The sequence below is a fragment of the Spermophilus citellus genome, assembly GCF_964194105.1.
Source record: "Spermophilus citellus genome assembly, chromosome: 9".
Lineage (NCBI taxonomy): Eukaryota > Metazoa > Chordata > Mammalia > Rodentia > Sciuridae > Spermophilus > Spermophilus citellus.
The window spans coordinates 89,795,289-89,813,701 of NC_138191.1; the positions used below are offsets into that span (position 1 = coordinate 89,795,289).

Below are 18,413 nucleotides of genomic sequence, written 5' to 3' on the forward strand. Positions count from 1 at the left end.
CTAGCATGTGCGAGGCACTAGATTCGATCCTCAGCACCACAAATAAAATAAAGGCATTCTGTCCATCTACAACTACAAAAAAAAATTTAAAAAAAAAGAAAGCAATTCTGTCACATGCTGTATATAGCATGGTGAAACTTGATGACATTACACAAAGTGAAATGGTGAAATGAGCCCATGGTAGAAGAACAAATGCCACCGGATTCTTCTTGCTTATGTGAGGTAGCTAAGCAAAGTCATAGAAATGGAAAACAGAATGGTGGTTGCCAAGGACTGAAGAGGGAGAAACAGGGATTTATTTAATGGGTATGCAGTTTTGATTATGTGAGAGAAAAGTTCTGAAGATCTCCTGCACACAATGTGCAATAGAGTTAACAATACTCCTCCTGTATACTTAAAAATTTGTTTGGAGGGTGAATTTAATGTTAAGTGTTTGTTACCACAATTTTTCTTTAAAAATGCTAATCAGAGCTGCTAGTATAGCTGGGGAAAAGTGTTATACACCACCAAATTTTACAATACAAAGTAGTATGACTGTATGCCTCTAGGAGTACACAAATAAGTACAGGAATGCATATTGAAGGTATATGAAGCATAGCAATTTAGAGGAAAACGGTGGTGACCAGGCACAGTAACACATGCTTATAATCCCAGGGACCCAGAGGCTGTCAGGAGGATCAGGAATTCTAGGGCAGCCTGAGTAATTCAGCAAAACCTGGACTCAAAATAAAAAATAAAAAGGGCTGGAGATGTGATTCAGTGGTTAAAGTCCCCTTGGGTTCAATTCCCAGTAATGGAGGTGGGGAGGAAGGGGAAAAAGAGGAAAGGAAAAAGGAAAGGAAGGAAGGAAGGAAGAGAGGGAGGGAGGAAAAGCAGGAGGAGGAGGAGGAGGAGGAGAAAAAAAGGAAAAATTAAAAAAATAAAAAAAACCTGAAGTTTGTAAAATGTCAAAGTATTCGACAAGTCGAGTGTCTCCCTGTTTAATTTTGATAAAGAGTGTCAAAGCTTTATTTTTCAAATACAAACAGTAAATGAAATTTAGAAGCTCTTTGGATTCCCATCTCTATTTTAAAGAAGCTCAAAAAGCTTAGTGCATATCAAGATTTGTGTCCTAATATTTGGATTGACACATTATAATAAGCACTTAAAACACTTCTTCAAGGTACAAACAAGCCGATTCATTTCTCCATCACTGCATTACTCAAAGTGGACAATTTTTCCTACTCAAACTCACAGAAAAATTTCCATAACTTTGCTATTCTTCAAACCTAGACTCCATGAGGAATGAGGGATGCCAACATTATTTACCTCTGTCTGTAGGCTGTTCCAGGAAAGAAGCAGATGATGGCGCTTTCCTGCGAACTAGGGTTAGGTGGACCAACTGCCCTGCATTTCGTAACACTTCAACAACCTCGTGATTTGCAAAACCCTGAATATTTACACCATCAACCTAAAACATTAATAGACTGATTAAACAGAGGTTTCAAATTAGCTGCTATTTTTAATCCTGGCAAAGTTGAACAATACAAAGCAATTCATGTTATCCTAATTTGTACTAAACCTTAAAAGTACTTTTGAATAAAGAAGTAAAACAGGCTGACAAACTTTTACACACACTAAAAAGCAAATTCAAATTTGTACTCCTAAATTACACATTTTAACTAATAGCCTGAGAGGTAGAGGGTTTTATTCTCTGACACTATTCAAAATTCAAAATTCCATAAAGGATGGTCAGTTGTTACACAAGGCTCAAGATGTGTTAATAAAAGTCATTATTATCAAAATCAAAGACATTATCTAATACTTCATCTTTCTATGTTAGCACTGTAATATTTCCCAAAGAAACACACTGATGTCCTTCCATTAGGTCTTCTAATGTTCTGAAAAAGTATATGCAAAAAAGGTATTCTTCATCAAAGTCAAGCCCAACTCCACAATTCTGAAGTTCATCAGGACCATGAGGCCTTCTCTTTCAATGTTCTGCACCTTGGCCAAACCTTTACTTATTTATCCTCATATTTTCTCAAAGCATCTGCTACTGCTGGCCTCCAGACTCTGGAAATCACCAAGACACTTCCAAAGCCCATTAATGTAAAAGCCAAGAGCCAGAAAAGGTGCTTCCTTAGATGGACTGAAGACAAAAATTCAAATCATACCTTCCAGCATTTCTTTCCATGTAAATCACTGTGTGTGTGTGCGCGGGTGTGTGTATGTGTACAAATACAAAAAATATATATTGACAATTTATTTCCTATTAAATGGAGAAAGAAATTTTAGTAAAAGGTTATATTCTCAAATATATAAAAATTTCAATTTTGGGTGTATTCAAAATTACTGTTAGTAGCAAAATTAGTTTCACAAAAAGATGAAAAGAGCTGGCTAGTGGCCTATTAATTATATATAAAATGAGTGATTTTAAAAAACACAGAAATACTTCAAAAGCATTTTCTAGGATAATGCTAAAACATATTCTGACTACTCACAAGCATACAACCAAACATTTGTGTGATTCCCCCCTATCGATATGGTTAGTGAATTGTGTTTTTACTGGCTGTGGGAAAAAAAGTTAACTTTAAGGCCATAAGAGGTCAAGTTAATAAGACTTCACTGTACTAGTAAACTTCATTTTTTTCAAAACCTTAGCAAACTAGATTAAGTCATTCTCTCAAAGATATAAAGATCAACATGTTTTTCAACTTGATTCGAATCTAAATAAGAGGTCAGTTACTTACAGCAACTATTTTGTCATTCTCTTGGATTTGGCCATTGTAGTATGCAGCACTGCCAGGTATTATACTTTTCACATAAATCCCTGAAGCTTCCCCTGAAGGTACACAGCCATATGGAAAAAGAAGAAAGCTCTAATTAGGCCTTGATTGCAAAATTCACATCAAGAGGTTAATTAGCTGAAGAGGCTGACTGGAGGTTTGATAAATACTATTTTGAACACAAGCAGAGAAATTGATGGATTATTTCAAACTGTCACCATCACAAGTGACCCGAATTCAAAATGATTTGACTGATGACTACTCTTCTGGAAAAATACTCAGTAATGGAACCTTGATGAAATGCGCTCGAGTCTAAGCTGGAATACAGGAGAGCCCAGGGTAGTCTTGGTCCATCTCCATTCTCACTGCTGACTTGGCATGAGGCATCGTCATTTTTCACCAACACTGTGACAAGGGTCTCCTAACAGGTCTTCCTGCCTATGCTTAGTTGGTTCATTGCTCATGTAAGCTATCCAAACACAGAAGAAAGAAAAGTACTCATGCTCTTTACAAAACCAAACCAGAATGAGCTCAGAACATGAAATAATCCTTATACCATAAAATAAAACAAAGGCTAGATAAAAAGAAGGGAAACTAGGGGAAAAAAACATGGCTTGGACTAATTTTGTATTTATTTATTAGTTTTCAAATGAACTCAAAACATTGCTTATTGAAGAAAAATACACATCTGTGGATTCCCACTGCCTACTAATATATGAATTTCACAGAATTACATTCAAGGCCCTCCTGATAAACTTATTTTTCGATGTCATCTTCTACTATATCCCTTTAAAAAAAAATGTCTACACACACCAGATTCTGACATTCCATCAAAAACTAAGTACTGTCGTGATTTTATATTTTCTCTCATTTAATTTTTCCATCCTGTTAACCTCATCCCTTTCATCAAAATCTTTCTTCTTAACTCATAGCTTTCATCAAAATCTTCCTTTTTAACTCCTAGCTCAAATACCTCTTTCTTTGTGAATTCTCCATTTCCCTTCATCAAACTGAATCTTTCATCTGCTATACCATGACAATTTGCTCATATCTCTACTAAAACATACATTTCAGTTATTCTCAAACATTTAAAGTTTTATTTTATTTTTTTATTTGAGACAGAGTCTCACTACCTTGCCTAGGTTGTTCTCAAACTCCTGGTTCAAGTGATCTTACTGCTTCCACCTCTGAAGTGGCTGGGACTTCAGGACTACCCTATAGAACTAAACAAGGGTTGCCTAAAAAGTCCAATAAATAGAATACAGTAAAACTTATTTTTTAAGATTACCTGCATAAAAAGCATGATGAGTTTTAAATGGTCTAGTTCTTTTGATTCACCTGTCCACCTTCCCCAAACCATACAATTTCAAAAACTTCTTTTGATGGTAAAGTAGTAAAATGATTATTTTCCTTATTCAATAACATAAACATCAGATTTCCTCAATTTCTATCAGTCACTCACTTTTATTTACAATCTAAGCCATAAGTTTAGAAACTAAACTATTATTTTTTAACCAGGCTTATCATATTGACAACTACTCAATATGGTATTTTTGCAACATTATTATAAAACCCAGACTTAGCTCTTTTAGAACTTATTTAAATTCTGAATCTAAAAAGGTGGCATTTAGAATAACCTAAAGGTTTGAAAAAAAAGGCATTTCATTAGGCTGAAATAGCACAAGGTGGTCTGACATGAATTTCATTCAGGACTTTGAATATATTAGCACACTTAATCTTTCTCACCTGCTGTAAGTATGCAAAATAACAATTTTTTTAAAAGAAATTAACACTCTAATCTTGCTATTTTTTCAGAAAAAAAAAAAATTTTTGAACTAAATTCTCATGTAACCCATAGATATAAAAATTTACTTTTTTTTTACTTTAATAATTCTCTTGTAATAAAAGAAAAACTCTTACAGTGAAAGTTACCAAAGTTAACTTTATAGGTCAAAGTTGAGAGAACGTCGTTATTCAGAGATACTTGAGCCATGTATTTATCCTCACAACGCATAAATGTATTTCCTTTATGTAAAAGGAAAATAATTCTAACGAAATACTTCTTTTGTGTTTCTTTAGCAATTAAACATAAGTAATATTTTTCACAATATGCAATATATGCAGTATTTATCAGACATAATACCTTAAGATATTGTTAAATATTACAATATTTAAAATATATCTATTTTAGAACACAAGGAGGTTCACTTCAACTGTTATACACTGAATTGGACAATTAAATTTTTTGTTAATGACTATCAAACCAGTTATTAAACTACTGAGATAAAAATGTGATTCTCTGATCACTGAAAAGTAACTGCCTGCTATTACAGATTCATGGTTTTATTGTTCAAGGTTTAAATTAAAATGTGCAGGCACTTAATTTTAGTGTCTGGAAACCTTTACTTCCTTCACAATTATTTCCAAATATAAAATAGAAATGATTCATTTACCTGTATGAGATGTTCCAACATAGCCAACAATTCTAATACCAAGACTCTGTCCATCTTTTTTAATGAGTTCAACATTGTAAGTTTCAAAAAGAGAAGAATTGTCCTAAGAGGAAATAAATTATATATGTTTAGTTATATGACTGTGTGGACACACTCAATTTGTGAAAGATTTGCCAAGTTTCTTCTGTGACAAGCTGCTTTGTAAGATGGTTCCTGTGACGTTCAGTCCCTGGAGGTACCCCCATGTTTATATTACATTACATGGCAAAAGAGAGATTACCAAATGGGCCTAATCTAATCACAAAAGCCATTTAAAAGAAGTGCTTTCTTCCACTGGTAGCAGAAAGAGAAAAAGATTTGAGGTCTGGGGATGTGGCTCAAGCGGTAGTGTGCTCGCCTGGCATGCGCGGGGCGCTAGGTTAGATCCTCAGCACCACATAAAAATAAAATAAAATGTTGTGTCCACCGAAAACTAAAAGACAAATATTAAAAAAAAAAAAAAAAGATTTGAAACATAAGAACTCAACTTGTGGTTTGAAGATGGAAGGGGTCATATAAGAAGGAACTGGGGGTGGGGAGCTTAAGGAGCTGAAAGATGTTCTGGCTGATAGCTACCTAAGAAAAGGAGACCTCAGTCCCCCAGCTGCAAGGAGCTGTATTCTGCCAACAATCTGAATGCACTTAAAAGTGGATTGTTCCAAGGATGTCCAGGAAACAGCCCAGCCAGGTCAACACCTTGATCTTGGCCTTGTAAGAAAAGAATCTAAGCAGACAGCCTAGCCAGGCCCACCCTGAATTCTGATCTACAGAAATGTGAACAACGAAGGGTATTGTTTTAAGCTGCTAAATGTGTAGTAATCTGTTATACACTAGAAAACTAACATTCACTTAGAAAAACCTCAGTAATATTGAAAATACTGACCCTAAACATTTTTGTGGGGAGGTAGGGGAAGCAGGAATTTAACCCAGGGGCACTTAACCACTGAGCCACATATCCAGGACTTTTTACTTTATTTTTTAAATTCTGAGACAGTGTCTCACCAACTTGATTAAGGCCTCACTAAGTTGCTGAGGCTGGCTTTGAACTTTTGATTCTCCTGCCTCAGCTTCCTGTGTGACTGGGATTACAGGCATGTGTCACCAGCAAATTTGTTTTTAATACTTCTCATTAATAAAAACATTTCTGTAAAGAAGTAAGGTATCTAAACATATAACACTTTGCTTTCAATTCAAAATAAGAATATTAAAAAGTAAAGTGCTGAGGGCTGAAGATATAACTTAGTGATAGACTGCCTACCTAGCACATGTGAGGTCCTGGGTTCAAGTCCCAGCACCAGAAAAGGAGGGGGAGTAAATAATTGATTGGCTCGAGTTCTCATTTATCACACAACTTCACTGGTCCTTCACTAAAGAAAAAGACTAGGTAGCTAGAGTAAGAGAGAAAAGACATGGTTATAACCACAATTTGGAGAAATTTTCTAAAAATTAAAGCTCTAATATTATAGATTTTAAAAGTTTCATTCCTATGGTTCCAAGTAGGAAAAGACAAACAACTTCCCAGAAGACCCTGAGTGACACCTCACAATGGCCTTCCACCCTCAGGGTCACTTCTCTTTTCTCTCCTCCTCCTCCTCCTCCTCGCACCTCCTTTTTAAAGTTATTTCTTTGCTTTTGCCTTATTCATTCAGAGTCTGTAAGATAGAGAGTAAGGAAAACCTTGGAATGGAATAAAAGGATCTGTATTCAAATAATTCCAGCTTTTGCAGATTTACTCTCTATAATGCCTTCAATAAGTTCTTTAGTTTTCTCATCTATTAATGGATAAGACCTAACTTGTAGAAGTACTGCGAAGATTTCATCATGAAGCACCTAGACATTGACTAATAATTATCATTATTATTTTATAACTATAAGAACTACTTGTTAATAATAAGCATTCTTATTAGTATCTAATTCCCTGTGGCCAGTGTGTTTCTATTAGTGATACTTCTCACACATACAATGATCAGTATTTATAGCTTCCCTTCCATCATCTAGATGTCTACCCACTGATCTAATAAAATCGAAATTTGGAAAATTTAAAACTTTCCAATTTACAAATCAGTAGCTGAGGCTCAAGGAGACTAAATGACTTGGCCCTAAAAACAGCAAAAAAGAAAATCAGGTATATATGGTTGTCTCCAAATTGGGGTCTCCTCTGCTTCACTCTGAACAATGAGATGCTGCTACTCGTGCCCATGTGGCACTGTGAGTAGAAAGGATTTCTTATCTTTCATTGTCTCATACCTCATGCCTGATTTAAGAAGGATTAGAGCACTCACAGAGGAAGGGCTAGTGTTGGCAACAGCAGCAGGCAGGGCAACCGGCAAGGCCGCAGGAGTAGGAGGCGGTTCTGAAATTTCGCCAATTGGGTCTCTAGCCACAAGCATCCTGACTGAATTCCCACAGTTCCTGAGCACTTGGGCAACTTGCTCACTCGTCATTCCCTGCACATTCGTGCCACCAATCTTCAAGATGTGGTCCCCTGTCTGAAGTCTTCCATCCTTTAAGAAAAACAAAATTATTCAGAGAAATCAATCTAATTCACTAATTGATAACAATTCACCAGACTTTCAATTCTGACAAAAAGAAGCATCTAAAATGTTGAGCAAAACACAGTATTTTTAACGAATGGCTGACTTGGCAAAACTAGAGCCAGGGTGTTAATGACAATGTATTCAAGGAAGAGATCAAAAAGCCTTGACCTCAAGGGAGGAGGGTCAGAACAGAAGCCTCTAACACAAAGCTAAGGAACAGGAAAGAACAACTAGCTCAGCCCACATCTGCAACAGGAAGTTGCCAGTGTGAGCAGAAGAGAATGAGGAAAGAGGAGAGTAGATGAAGAGATGAACTACTTAACAGCAGGTATTTCTCTCATGATGGGCATATTGTCAGTGTGACTGGGACCGGTAGTCATTGGAGTGTTTTAAATGGAGGAATGACATTATCTGATTGACTTTTTACAAGATCCACCAAGATTCTGTGCTTAAAATAGATTATAGGAGGAACAATCAAAGCAGAGATACCAATTGGGAAGCTTTAGCAAAACTCTGGGAAGAGGTCACAGCTTGGACTTGGTTAGTAGTTGAAGTGTTGAAATGGCAGATTCTAGACTTATTTTTAATGAACTGTCAACCAAATCTGCTGATAGTTTCTACATGGGGTATGAAAAGAGAAAAAGGAATCAGAACCCCAAGTTGTAAGCCTAGAAAAGATAGAGTTGCCATGAAATGAGATAAAACTACAGAGGAACAGATGAATGGGAACGAGTCTGGAGTTCCAAGCCAGAGTTACACAGCCTGAATGCCCGTCAGACATCCAGGTGGAATTACAAGTTATACAGCTGGATTTACAGGGCTGCAGTTCAGGGGATAAATCTAAACGGCACATTTGAATTTGGGAGTCAAAGCACATAGGAGACATTTAGAGTCCTGATCACAGACTTTTCTGGGTTTGGGTTGTTTTTTGTTTGTTTTGTTTTGTTTTTTGGTGTTTTTTTTGTTGTTTTTTTTTTTTTTTTTTTTTTTTTTTTGGTAGTGGGGATTGAACCCAGGGGCATTTAATCACTGAGTTACATCACTCAGACTCTTTATATTTTTGAGACAGGGCCTTGCTAAGTTGCTTAGGGCCTTACTAAATTGTTGAGGCTGGCCTCAAATTTGCAATCCACCTGCTTCAGGCTCCTGAATCACTAGAATTAGAGGTGTGAGCCACCAGGCCCAGCAACGTGATCTCTTTCTTAAGCTGGATGATAAGTACATTGGTGGTTATTATTGTGATTATGACATTAATATGCACAGACATTGTATATATTCTTTTATGTGTATGTATATCATAGAAAAATTTGATACAGCTTATGAAAATGTATGTCAGTTCAAAATATTTATAATTTGTTTGTGGAATTTGTGAAATAGCTGATTCATCTGCAGTTTTACCAATTTGTTTCATCTGAAATTTTGACTTCTCTTTAATTACCATTTTTACAGTGTATGAAAGATAATAAAATGTCAACATAGTTGTTTTCAAAAAAAATTATGCAGGGTTAAAAATCACTTTCTCATATTATCTCCTTCAGAGAACAATCAGAAATTGAGATTCAAAAAGGGTGACTGACTTGACCAAGCTCACGAAGCAACTAAGTGAAAGAACCAAAATTCAATCCAATAGACCACTGATGTTTCTCCTCATTTAGTTATATTTGCCCTGTATTTTGATATCTCCAGAGTAACGTTGTTGTAGCAAAGTGATCTCTCATACATGAAGGCTATTATTAGACAGAATATTTACTGTTTCTCAAGAAATTGTAATTGCCAAAAAGTTCAAATGGAATGAAGATGAAAAAGTTATTTTGCAACTGGGAGAGCAAGACAGCTTAGAATAGAGCATAACCATTGGGTTAATTTGATTTTAAGCTTCATAATCCTGCTTCCAGGTGGCACCTTCTATAGGCCACAGACGAAATTCTGAAGGAAGTTTTTAAAAGCCTTAAACTGAAGTCCATTCACCATCCTTCCTTTTCTCCAATTTTGCAGGATCCTGAATGAAAGAGGTCTTCAGATCAAAATAATGAGTACAAAACTCTGGGCTTTAGTATAAATACTGCAGAAGGTGCTAGAAGTAACTGCAAGTGAAGATAAGCAAGATTGCACATATACAGTTGAATTCAGACACATTTGGAAAGATCTGAGAAAGGAAACAGATGAAAGGAGAAATTATTAGAGAAAAAGGAATTAAGAATTGCCTTATTCCATTTTCCCTAATAAAAAATCATACTTTAATAATGATAATTTGATATTCTGTTCTCACCCATTCAACAAAGTTGAAGTAAAATAAACAACTGCTCAAGAGAGTCAGTGTCCTGTGAATCAAACTACTCTTGAACAGAATTATGAGCTGACTAAAAGAGTAAAGAATAGCTAATAAATGTTTTCATACTTGACTTGGTAAAAGAGGGGCATTTCACAATAAAGTATATATTTAGTCACTTCATAGGCACTCTTTTTTCCTATTTTACCTCATCTCTTACTTTAAAACGATGTAGATCATTTGCATCTGTCACTAAAAGTCAAACATTTTCTTCTTACAGAAAAACAGGTGTTCTGGAGGAATTCATAAGTGCAAAAATTGTCATTAGATTGATAGGAAAGACACCAAAATGACAGCTACCTTGTCTAAGTCCATCAGCCCCAAGCACTGCACTTTATTGATATATTCTGATCAACATTCTCCTTCCATAACCTGTCGACTGAGTGAGGGAACCAAGATGCATAATAAATTATATCTTGTTCTTTAACAGAAATCATGAATTAATTAAAGCTAATAAACAGCTATGCCAACATTCAAGCATAGGATGCTAATCAAATATTCATTTTATTTTAACCCAAAGATTCTTCTAAAAGGAAAAATGATGCATATTGCCAAAGATAATGTGAAAGGCAAAAAATTAAAATGTTTGATGCAACAGGATATCACACAATCATAGTAAAAATACTAATAATATCACTTATAACCTAAAAAGAAAAAATTCTTTAGTCCAAGTTAACGTCTTTTTGCTAAAAAAAAAAAAAAAAAAAAAAAATTCTATGTTAAGTTCTCTGATACATTGCTGCAGATAATTTCAATTAAAAAATATTTAAAACAGGGCTGGGGATGTGGCTCAAGCAGTAGCGCACTCGCCTGGCATGCGTGCGGCCCGGGTTCAATCCTCACCACCACATACAAACAAAGATGTTGTGTCAGCCAAATACTAAAAATAAATAAATATTAAAAATTCTCTCTCTCCCTCTCACTCTCTCTTTAAAAAAAAAAATTATTTAAAACAGGCATAACAGTTCATGCCTGTAATTCCAGCAGCTCAAGAGGCTGCGGCAGGAGAATCTCAAGTTCAAAGCCAACCTCAGCAACTTTGAGAGGCTGTAAGCAAGTCAGGGAGACCTCAAAATTTAAAAAAGAAAATGAGATAGAGATGTGGCTTACTGTTTCACACCTCTGGGTTCCATCCCTGGTATCAAAAAAATTCAAATTAAAAATAAAAATTATTTGAAAGACTATAGGAATTCAGAGCTGAGCTACAAAAACAGTCAAGAGATCAAATTTATTACTCCAAAAACTTAAAAAGGGACCAAATATTTCCATAACTCAGAAAATGAAATCATTATTATCTTTGCTTACAGGCCGGTTCTATTATGGGTCAAAAGGCAACATGTCATTAACAGAAAACAGTGACTTTATAAAATACACACTCTTTCTATCAACAGATTAAAGTACTAAACCCAAGTCTTCGTTTCCTATCCTACTGAAATCCCCAGAGCACGCATCAACTGGTTTTTAAGGATAAGGAAAATATCTGTCTACAGAATCACTCAAAACAAAACTGCTTGGGGAAAACCACCAGTTTAGTGGCTAAACCTTGCTTACTCTTGACTAAAAGTCCTCCATAGTCCATCCACACCCCTGTCTAACCCTTCCTTGGTTCCATTCCTTCTTAATAGTAAAGGTTACTAGATAATTGCTATGACTCATACTACAAATGTCTCATGCCAAGATGTCAATGATTTATGACAACTTTTAAATAGATTGTGTTATCACAGTCACCTTCTGAACACAATGGGATGACCAATGGATCTTACTTCCCCAGAATTCCTCCAGACCATGTGAAAGAGGTTTCTACAAAACAAAGAAGTTTTACACCACCTGTTATCAATTTCAAAACAAAATTGAAAACTAGTTTCTGAAAAATTTTTATACTTTTGCCATAATGGAGTGCTCTAAGACATGTCTCTCAGGCACTATGGATACTAAAATACTCTCCAGTATCTAAGAGTATCTGAGGATTACTAATAGAAAGGCCTTTCAGTTCCCATTGCACAATATCATGTATTTTCCTACCCACTAAATTGGCCCTAATTATATTAACTGACCAGTCATTATAACTAACTAGATCTCAACAAATACTTTCAAAAAGCTTCGTAAACATCAACTTTTTAAAAACAATGACTGCATGCCAGGCACGGTGGCATATGCCTATAATTTCAGCAGCTCATGAGGCTGAGGCAGAAGGATTGTGAGTTCAAAGCCAGCTTCAGCAATTTAGTGAGGCACTGAGCAATACGGCAGGACCCTATCTCTAAACATAACATTAAAAGGCGGGGGGGGGGGGGGGGGGGATGTGGCTCAGTGGTTAGGCACCCCAAGTTCAATCCCTGGTACCAAAAAACAATAAAAACAAACAAAAAAACAACAATGAAGCCTATTTTCTACCTAACTTCCTAACATTCAAGGTAATACACAGGGAAAGACAGGAAGAGCTTTGGAGTCAGACACACCCAAATTCAAAAGCTAGCTACTTTGGCCAAGCTGTATAGTCAAAGGTCAGTTACTTATCCTAATCTAAACCTTAAGCAATATATGAATAAATTCCTTTCTCATAAGACTGTGGTCATTAAATTCAACAGTACATGTAAAATGTCTAGCCTAGTGCCTTGTTTATATCAAGTCACCAGATGTACCCATTTCTGATGATATTTTAAGCTGCAGTGATCTCAATGTTGTCACACCTTCTCAACTCAAAGAGCTATTTTATTAAACCCCTTTAAAGGAGAAATACTGAATTTCTTTTCTAATTTCATAATACAACAATATTCTTTGAAAAAAGCAGTATTAGTTAACGCCTTTAAAAGGATCACTCTATGATCACAAGTAACCTCGATCATGCCTTCACATTAATGACCTAAGACAGCCATATTCCCCTATTAGGGAAATCACCACAGGCCTAAAACTGCTAACCTTGGAAAGGCTATCTTATAAGGATGGCACTGGCTGACATCCGGGAGCTCAGATTCTATGGACATTCCCACTACATTGTTAAGAATGGCTCACTGTGCTTGAATGATTTGTTCAACATGCTTTCTCCTGAATACCTGCTTTTGTCTGCAAGTCTGGGACTTTGGTATGTCCTGGACAGTGTGTGCCTACGTGACCAACACCTGGGCTCTGAGTCTTCGATGGCTTCCACGCAGACATTTCTGATACTTCACTTCATGTACCACCACCCCCCCATACCAGGGATTGAACTCAAGGGCACTCAAACACTGAGCTACATCCCCACCCCTATTTGTATTTTATTTAGGGACAGGTGTCTGAGTTGCTTAGCACCTCACCATTGATGAGGCTGGCTTTGAACTCACGATCTTCTTGTCTCAGTCTCCCAAGACACTGGGATTACAGACGTGCGCCACCATGCCCGGCTCATGCCCCTTTTCTGCTATTGTTTTGGCTTTGTATTCTGTCATTATAACAGATCACAGCCATGAATCCAACTCTATGTTGAGTCCTATGTGTCCTCCTAGCAAATCCCAGGAGGTAGTCTGGGACACTATTTCAGAATCATGAAATTACACTAAGAAGTAATTTGACCAGAGTTAGTAGTGAACCCACGATTCAAGCCTTTATCTGAGTCTAATGCTCCCATGCTATGATGCTATGCTCTTTCCTTTCAGAGATGCTTACTCAGGATGTAGATCAGTTGAGAAGAATCTGCCCAGAGGAAGCTAACAGAAAGTGTATAAACCACATCTTGTGCCATAGACTGGTATATTAAAGGACTACAGCCAAAATGAGTTCATGACTTATAACAAGCCTAACAGAAAAAAAAAATTGAGGCCAGGCATGAAATAAATGGGTTATAGCCATAAGGTTGAAGGAATTTTACCTGCCATCAGCTGAGATGAGATAAAGAAGCAAACACAAAACTGTCCTCCTGTGTATACCTCACCTTATTCCCTCTAGAAAAAGTCAAAAGTTCTGCTCTTCTTAGAGCTGGCTATTCTCTGTTGATAGATTTGACCAAGACTGCACAATGTTCATCAAGAAAAGGAAAGCATTAGGATCAACTTTTGATAAATAGACTTAAACAGCAAAGCATAGTTGAACAGATATGGGCTCTATCTTGACTTTGTCACTTCCCAGCCATGCAACCTTGGGCAATTTCTTAACAGTTCCCCCATGTCAATAACTTGGAAATAAAACTCATAAGACTGCTCTGAGGATTACATTAGAATAATGTATATTAGGCAGATGACAACATCTGCCATAAGTATTTGCTTCTCCATTACAACTCTGTGATGGGCATAACCCTATCCCCTCCTTGATGATCTGAAATAGTGACGATCCCTTCCAGTAAAGGGCGAAAATCAGACTTGGGCTTTTCCCAATAGTGTGTCAATGGAATTAATCTGGGAAACTCTGCACATCATATTGTCCTTGTGAAATTCATAATATACATTAGTATATTTAAAAGCCAGAAAATTGTTATATTAAAAAATATTTGATTTTATTCAAATTTATTTGACCCTTTGTTTTTCAAAATCACTACTTTGCACTTTGAAAAACACTACTCCAGCAAACAAGCCTATTAAAATTTCTGATGGGGTGGGAATCGAAATACTCCAAAATGTTTCATCCCTTTGCTAGTTACAAAAAAATCCTTTCAAAAAAAAAACCCTCAGGGCTGAGTTGTAGCTCAGTGGTAGAGTACATGGTTAACATGCAAGAAGCCTGGGTTCAATTCCCAGCACATACATACATACATATACACACACACACACCTTTAAGAATATTATGTTTTGTGCCACAGATGTGTTTTAAAGACCCATAAAATGAATATTTTGTTATCAGACCCTTTTACATTGCTTAAAATTGTTGAGGCCACAAAGATGGGGATTATGAAATGGCACAAGAAACTACTGGAGTGACAGATGTGTTCATTATCTTAGTGGTGATGGACAGCATGACAGTTAAAATTTTACATGTCACTTGGTTAGAGTGCAGCATAGAGCTGCTTGGCAAAATGCTAGCCTAGATATTGCTACAAAGGTATTTTGTAAATGTGAGTCTCATCTACAAACTAGATGTGACGTGTTTGTGCCTAGTGTGTGCTATGTGATCAACAACCAATAAACCCTGGGGTCTGAGTCTCTGATAGCTCAGATGATTACAGGGTAATAACCACTGATAATGTGAATGAACCTCATCCAATCAGTTTACAACTTTAAGAACAAAAACTGAGGTTTCCTAAAGAAGAAACGAAACTGTCTCATGCCTGGTAACATCTCACAGCTGAATAGCATCCTGCCCTGGTCTCCTAAATATCTTGCCAGTTTATCTTAGAGATTTCAACCTCAGAACTACATTAATTCCTGAGTTTCTAGCCTGCTGGCCTGCCCCATAAATTTCAAGTCTTACAATGCTGTGAGCTAATCCTTAAAATAATCTCTTACTATATACATATATCCTATTGGTTCTATTTCTCTGAAAAAACTCTGACAAAAATGAATTCACAAGTATATACCTATGTCAAAAGTTATTAAATTGCAGGCTTTATATATGTGCAATTTATTGTATGTCAGTTTTACATTAGTAAAGCTCTAAAAAATAACACTGAAAATTTCAGTTTTCATTTATGAATTATCTGTCAATATCTACTGAATTAGAAATTAGCTCCAAGAAATTTTTAAATATATAATAATATAGTAACATGTATTAAAATAATTAGTGTATATATTTTTAATTTTAAAAAGAGTTTTATTTTCCCAAACAAAAAATAATAGTGAGAAGAGTGTTATTTTTCACATTTGTGCAAAACTCTTAAAAGAAGACAACTAGATTCTCTTGTCTCATTCAGTATTCAATAAGTTGTGAGATGTTTGGGTTGAAATATATGAAGAGAATCTGGCCTCAATCAGATATACACTTGGAAAAGAGAGTTGTATTTTAATAGTCCTTTCAGCCAATTCTTCTTTGATAACACACCCAAACCTGACAAGTTGCGGTTTCTTAAGATCAGCTGTAATGTGGAATCTAAAGCCACATCAAAAAACTTTTAGACACTGTTTCATTAAACCCTTTGATCTTTTACACATAAATTACTTTGTCATATCACATATTGATCTTCAAAAAATATTGATTCACAGAGTATACAGATCTTCCAAAATACTGCCATATTTCATTATACATATAAAAAATCACATTGGTGACTATCATTAATAACGTACTCAAAAAACTCTTTAAATACTGGCAAGTTTAAGCTCATGAACAAAATTTTTCAAAACTTTGATTTTTCTCAAAAGCTGAAATTTTGTCATTGCCGTCAGTATGGTGGCACACGCCTGTAATCCCAGCAATTTAGGAGGCTGAGGCAGGAGGATCATGACTTCAAAGCTAGCCTCAGCAACTTAGTAATGCGATAAGCAACTCAGCAAGAACCTGTTTCTAAAAAAAATATTTTTTAAATGGCTAGGGGTGTGGCTTAGTGCCCTTGAGTTCAATCCCCAGTACAAAAAAAAAAATTTGTCATTGCCAACACTGCCAAGAGTTTCTCCTAAAATAGGTTCACTTCATTAATTGTCAAGGAAATGTCCATCAAATACCTAAGTCTGAATAATCACAATTTTTCTGTCAGTTATTAGTTCAAAAATAAAAAATGCTGTTGCATATGAAAAATGGCTTCTTAAAAAGAAAAATATCATTTGATTATTACAAAGTGAATGTTTCTATGCATAATGATACTGTTACTTATCTGTAGAAAGTCTACTATGTGCCCATTTTTATCATCTTTATAGAAATTTTTATTATATATATTATCCTTTTACAAAAATTTCAAAATAAATCCCATTTGGATGTTTTTAAAAAATGGCTTCTTTACTTCACAAATGCTTTTTCTCAAGATGACCATGCTTTGGTACACAGGAGTGTATGCATACCTCCCATTTTGTCCTTCAACTGTAAATAGACATGTACCAAAAGGTCAAAATTTTTACTAAATTTTATTGTTTCTATTGCATCATAAAGAACCTTACATGGACCTGGAATTTTTTCTTTCTTGTTGCAAGAGCATGGCCAGAAAGAATGCAGTGACAGTCAGTAAAGAATGAGGCCACCACCTTGTTTTGCACTACAACACCAGCAATTCTTGTCAAACACTATTTCTGAATCATCAGCACAAATGTCAATGGTGTAAAAGGGGATAATAACATTTTATAATAACACAGTAAGATAATAACATCTTAGTATTTCTATACAAATAGTTTTGATTTCATAGACCCCCTATGCAAGTCTAAGAGACCCCCAGAGGCCAACCAATCAAAACTACCGCTTTAAATAAACACTCTCAGGTGCTGGAAGGACAATGGAAACATCAACAATTCCACAGTTTGTATATAGTAAAAGTAATTTTGATCAGAAACAAGGGGCTAAGGAACTTATCTCAAAGCTACATTTGCACAGCAAGTTTCTGAGTTTTAGAGGCTGAGGTTGTGGCTCAGTGGTAGAGCACTTGCCTGGCATGTGTGGGGCCCTGGGTTCAAATCTCAGCACTGCATATAAATAAATTAAATAAAGGTCTATTGACAACTAAAAAAAAGAAATCCAAAAAAAATTTTTTTTTAAAAGTTTCTGAGTTTTGTTGTTTTTCATTTTATGTGGTGTTGCAGCTTTTGAAACCCAGAGCCTCTTGCATGCTAAGCAAGCAATTTACCACCGAGCTATACCCAGAGCCCTGTCAACTTTATTTTCACTTATATGTCTATTAGAAAAAATAAGTTTATATCTACCTGGACAATTATCAGTGAAATTTTATTTATTATTTGGATTATGGAAATTAAATTAAAGTTATTTATGATTTATCATGGATGTTCTATATAATAGGAGCTCTTTATTCAGTGGATTTACAATCAAATTTCTAAAAACTGAATATGTCTGGGTGTAGTAACCCATGCCTATAAAGTTAGCACCTTGGGAAGCTGAGACAGGAAGATTGCAAGTTGGAGGCCCACCTCAGAAACTTAGTGAGACCTTGTTCCAAATAAAAACTTAAACGGGCTGGGTGTGTAGCTTAGGAGTAGAGCACCCCATAAAACAAGCAAGCAAAAAAAAAAAAAAACATAAAATGTGATATTTAACATTTTCTTTCCTCTAAAATTAAGTAAAAACAGTGGCTAAATGTTTAAATGGTCCACTTTCAGTTTAAGCACTGCTAAATAATAAAGGACAGAGATTTGATTTATAATAGCAGAAAATTTTAATTCAAGCAACATCTTACATGTACAATATTAGGAGAAATGTTTATTATAATCATCAGACCTTCTGATTTTATCAT

The 18,413-nt window shown here is 35.6% G+C and overlaps 1 protein-coding gene across 6 annotated transcripts in view; it reads right to left on the reverse strand.

Moving 5' to 3' along the window:
* The window catches only part of PATJ (PATJ crumbs cell polarity complex component), a 346,985-nt gene that overhangs the window by 298,618 nt on the left and 29,954 nt on the right, over positions 1-18,413 (reverse strand). For all 6 annotated transcript variants that reach the window (XM_081306348.1, XM_081306345.1, XM_081306347.1 and 3 more), the window contains exons 8-11: positions 7,543-7,764; positions 5,222-5,324; positions 2,733-2,824; positions 1,309-1,450 (exon numbers count right to left, since the gene is read on the reverse strand). In XM_081306348.1, the coding sequence (XP_081162474.1) occupies positions 1,309-1,450; positions 2,733-2,824; positions 5,222-5,324; positions 7,543-7,764 (559 nt within the window). The remainder of the gene's footprint in view (positions 1-1,308; positions 1,451-2,732; positions 2,825-5,221; positions 5,325-7,542; positions 7,765-18,413) is intronic.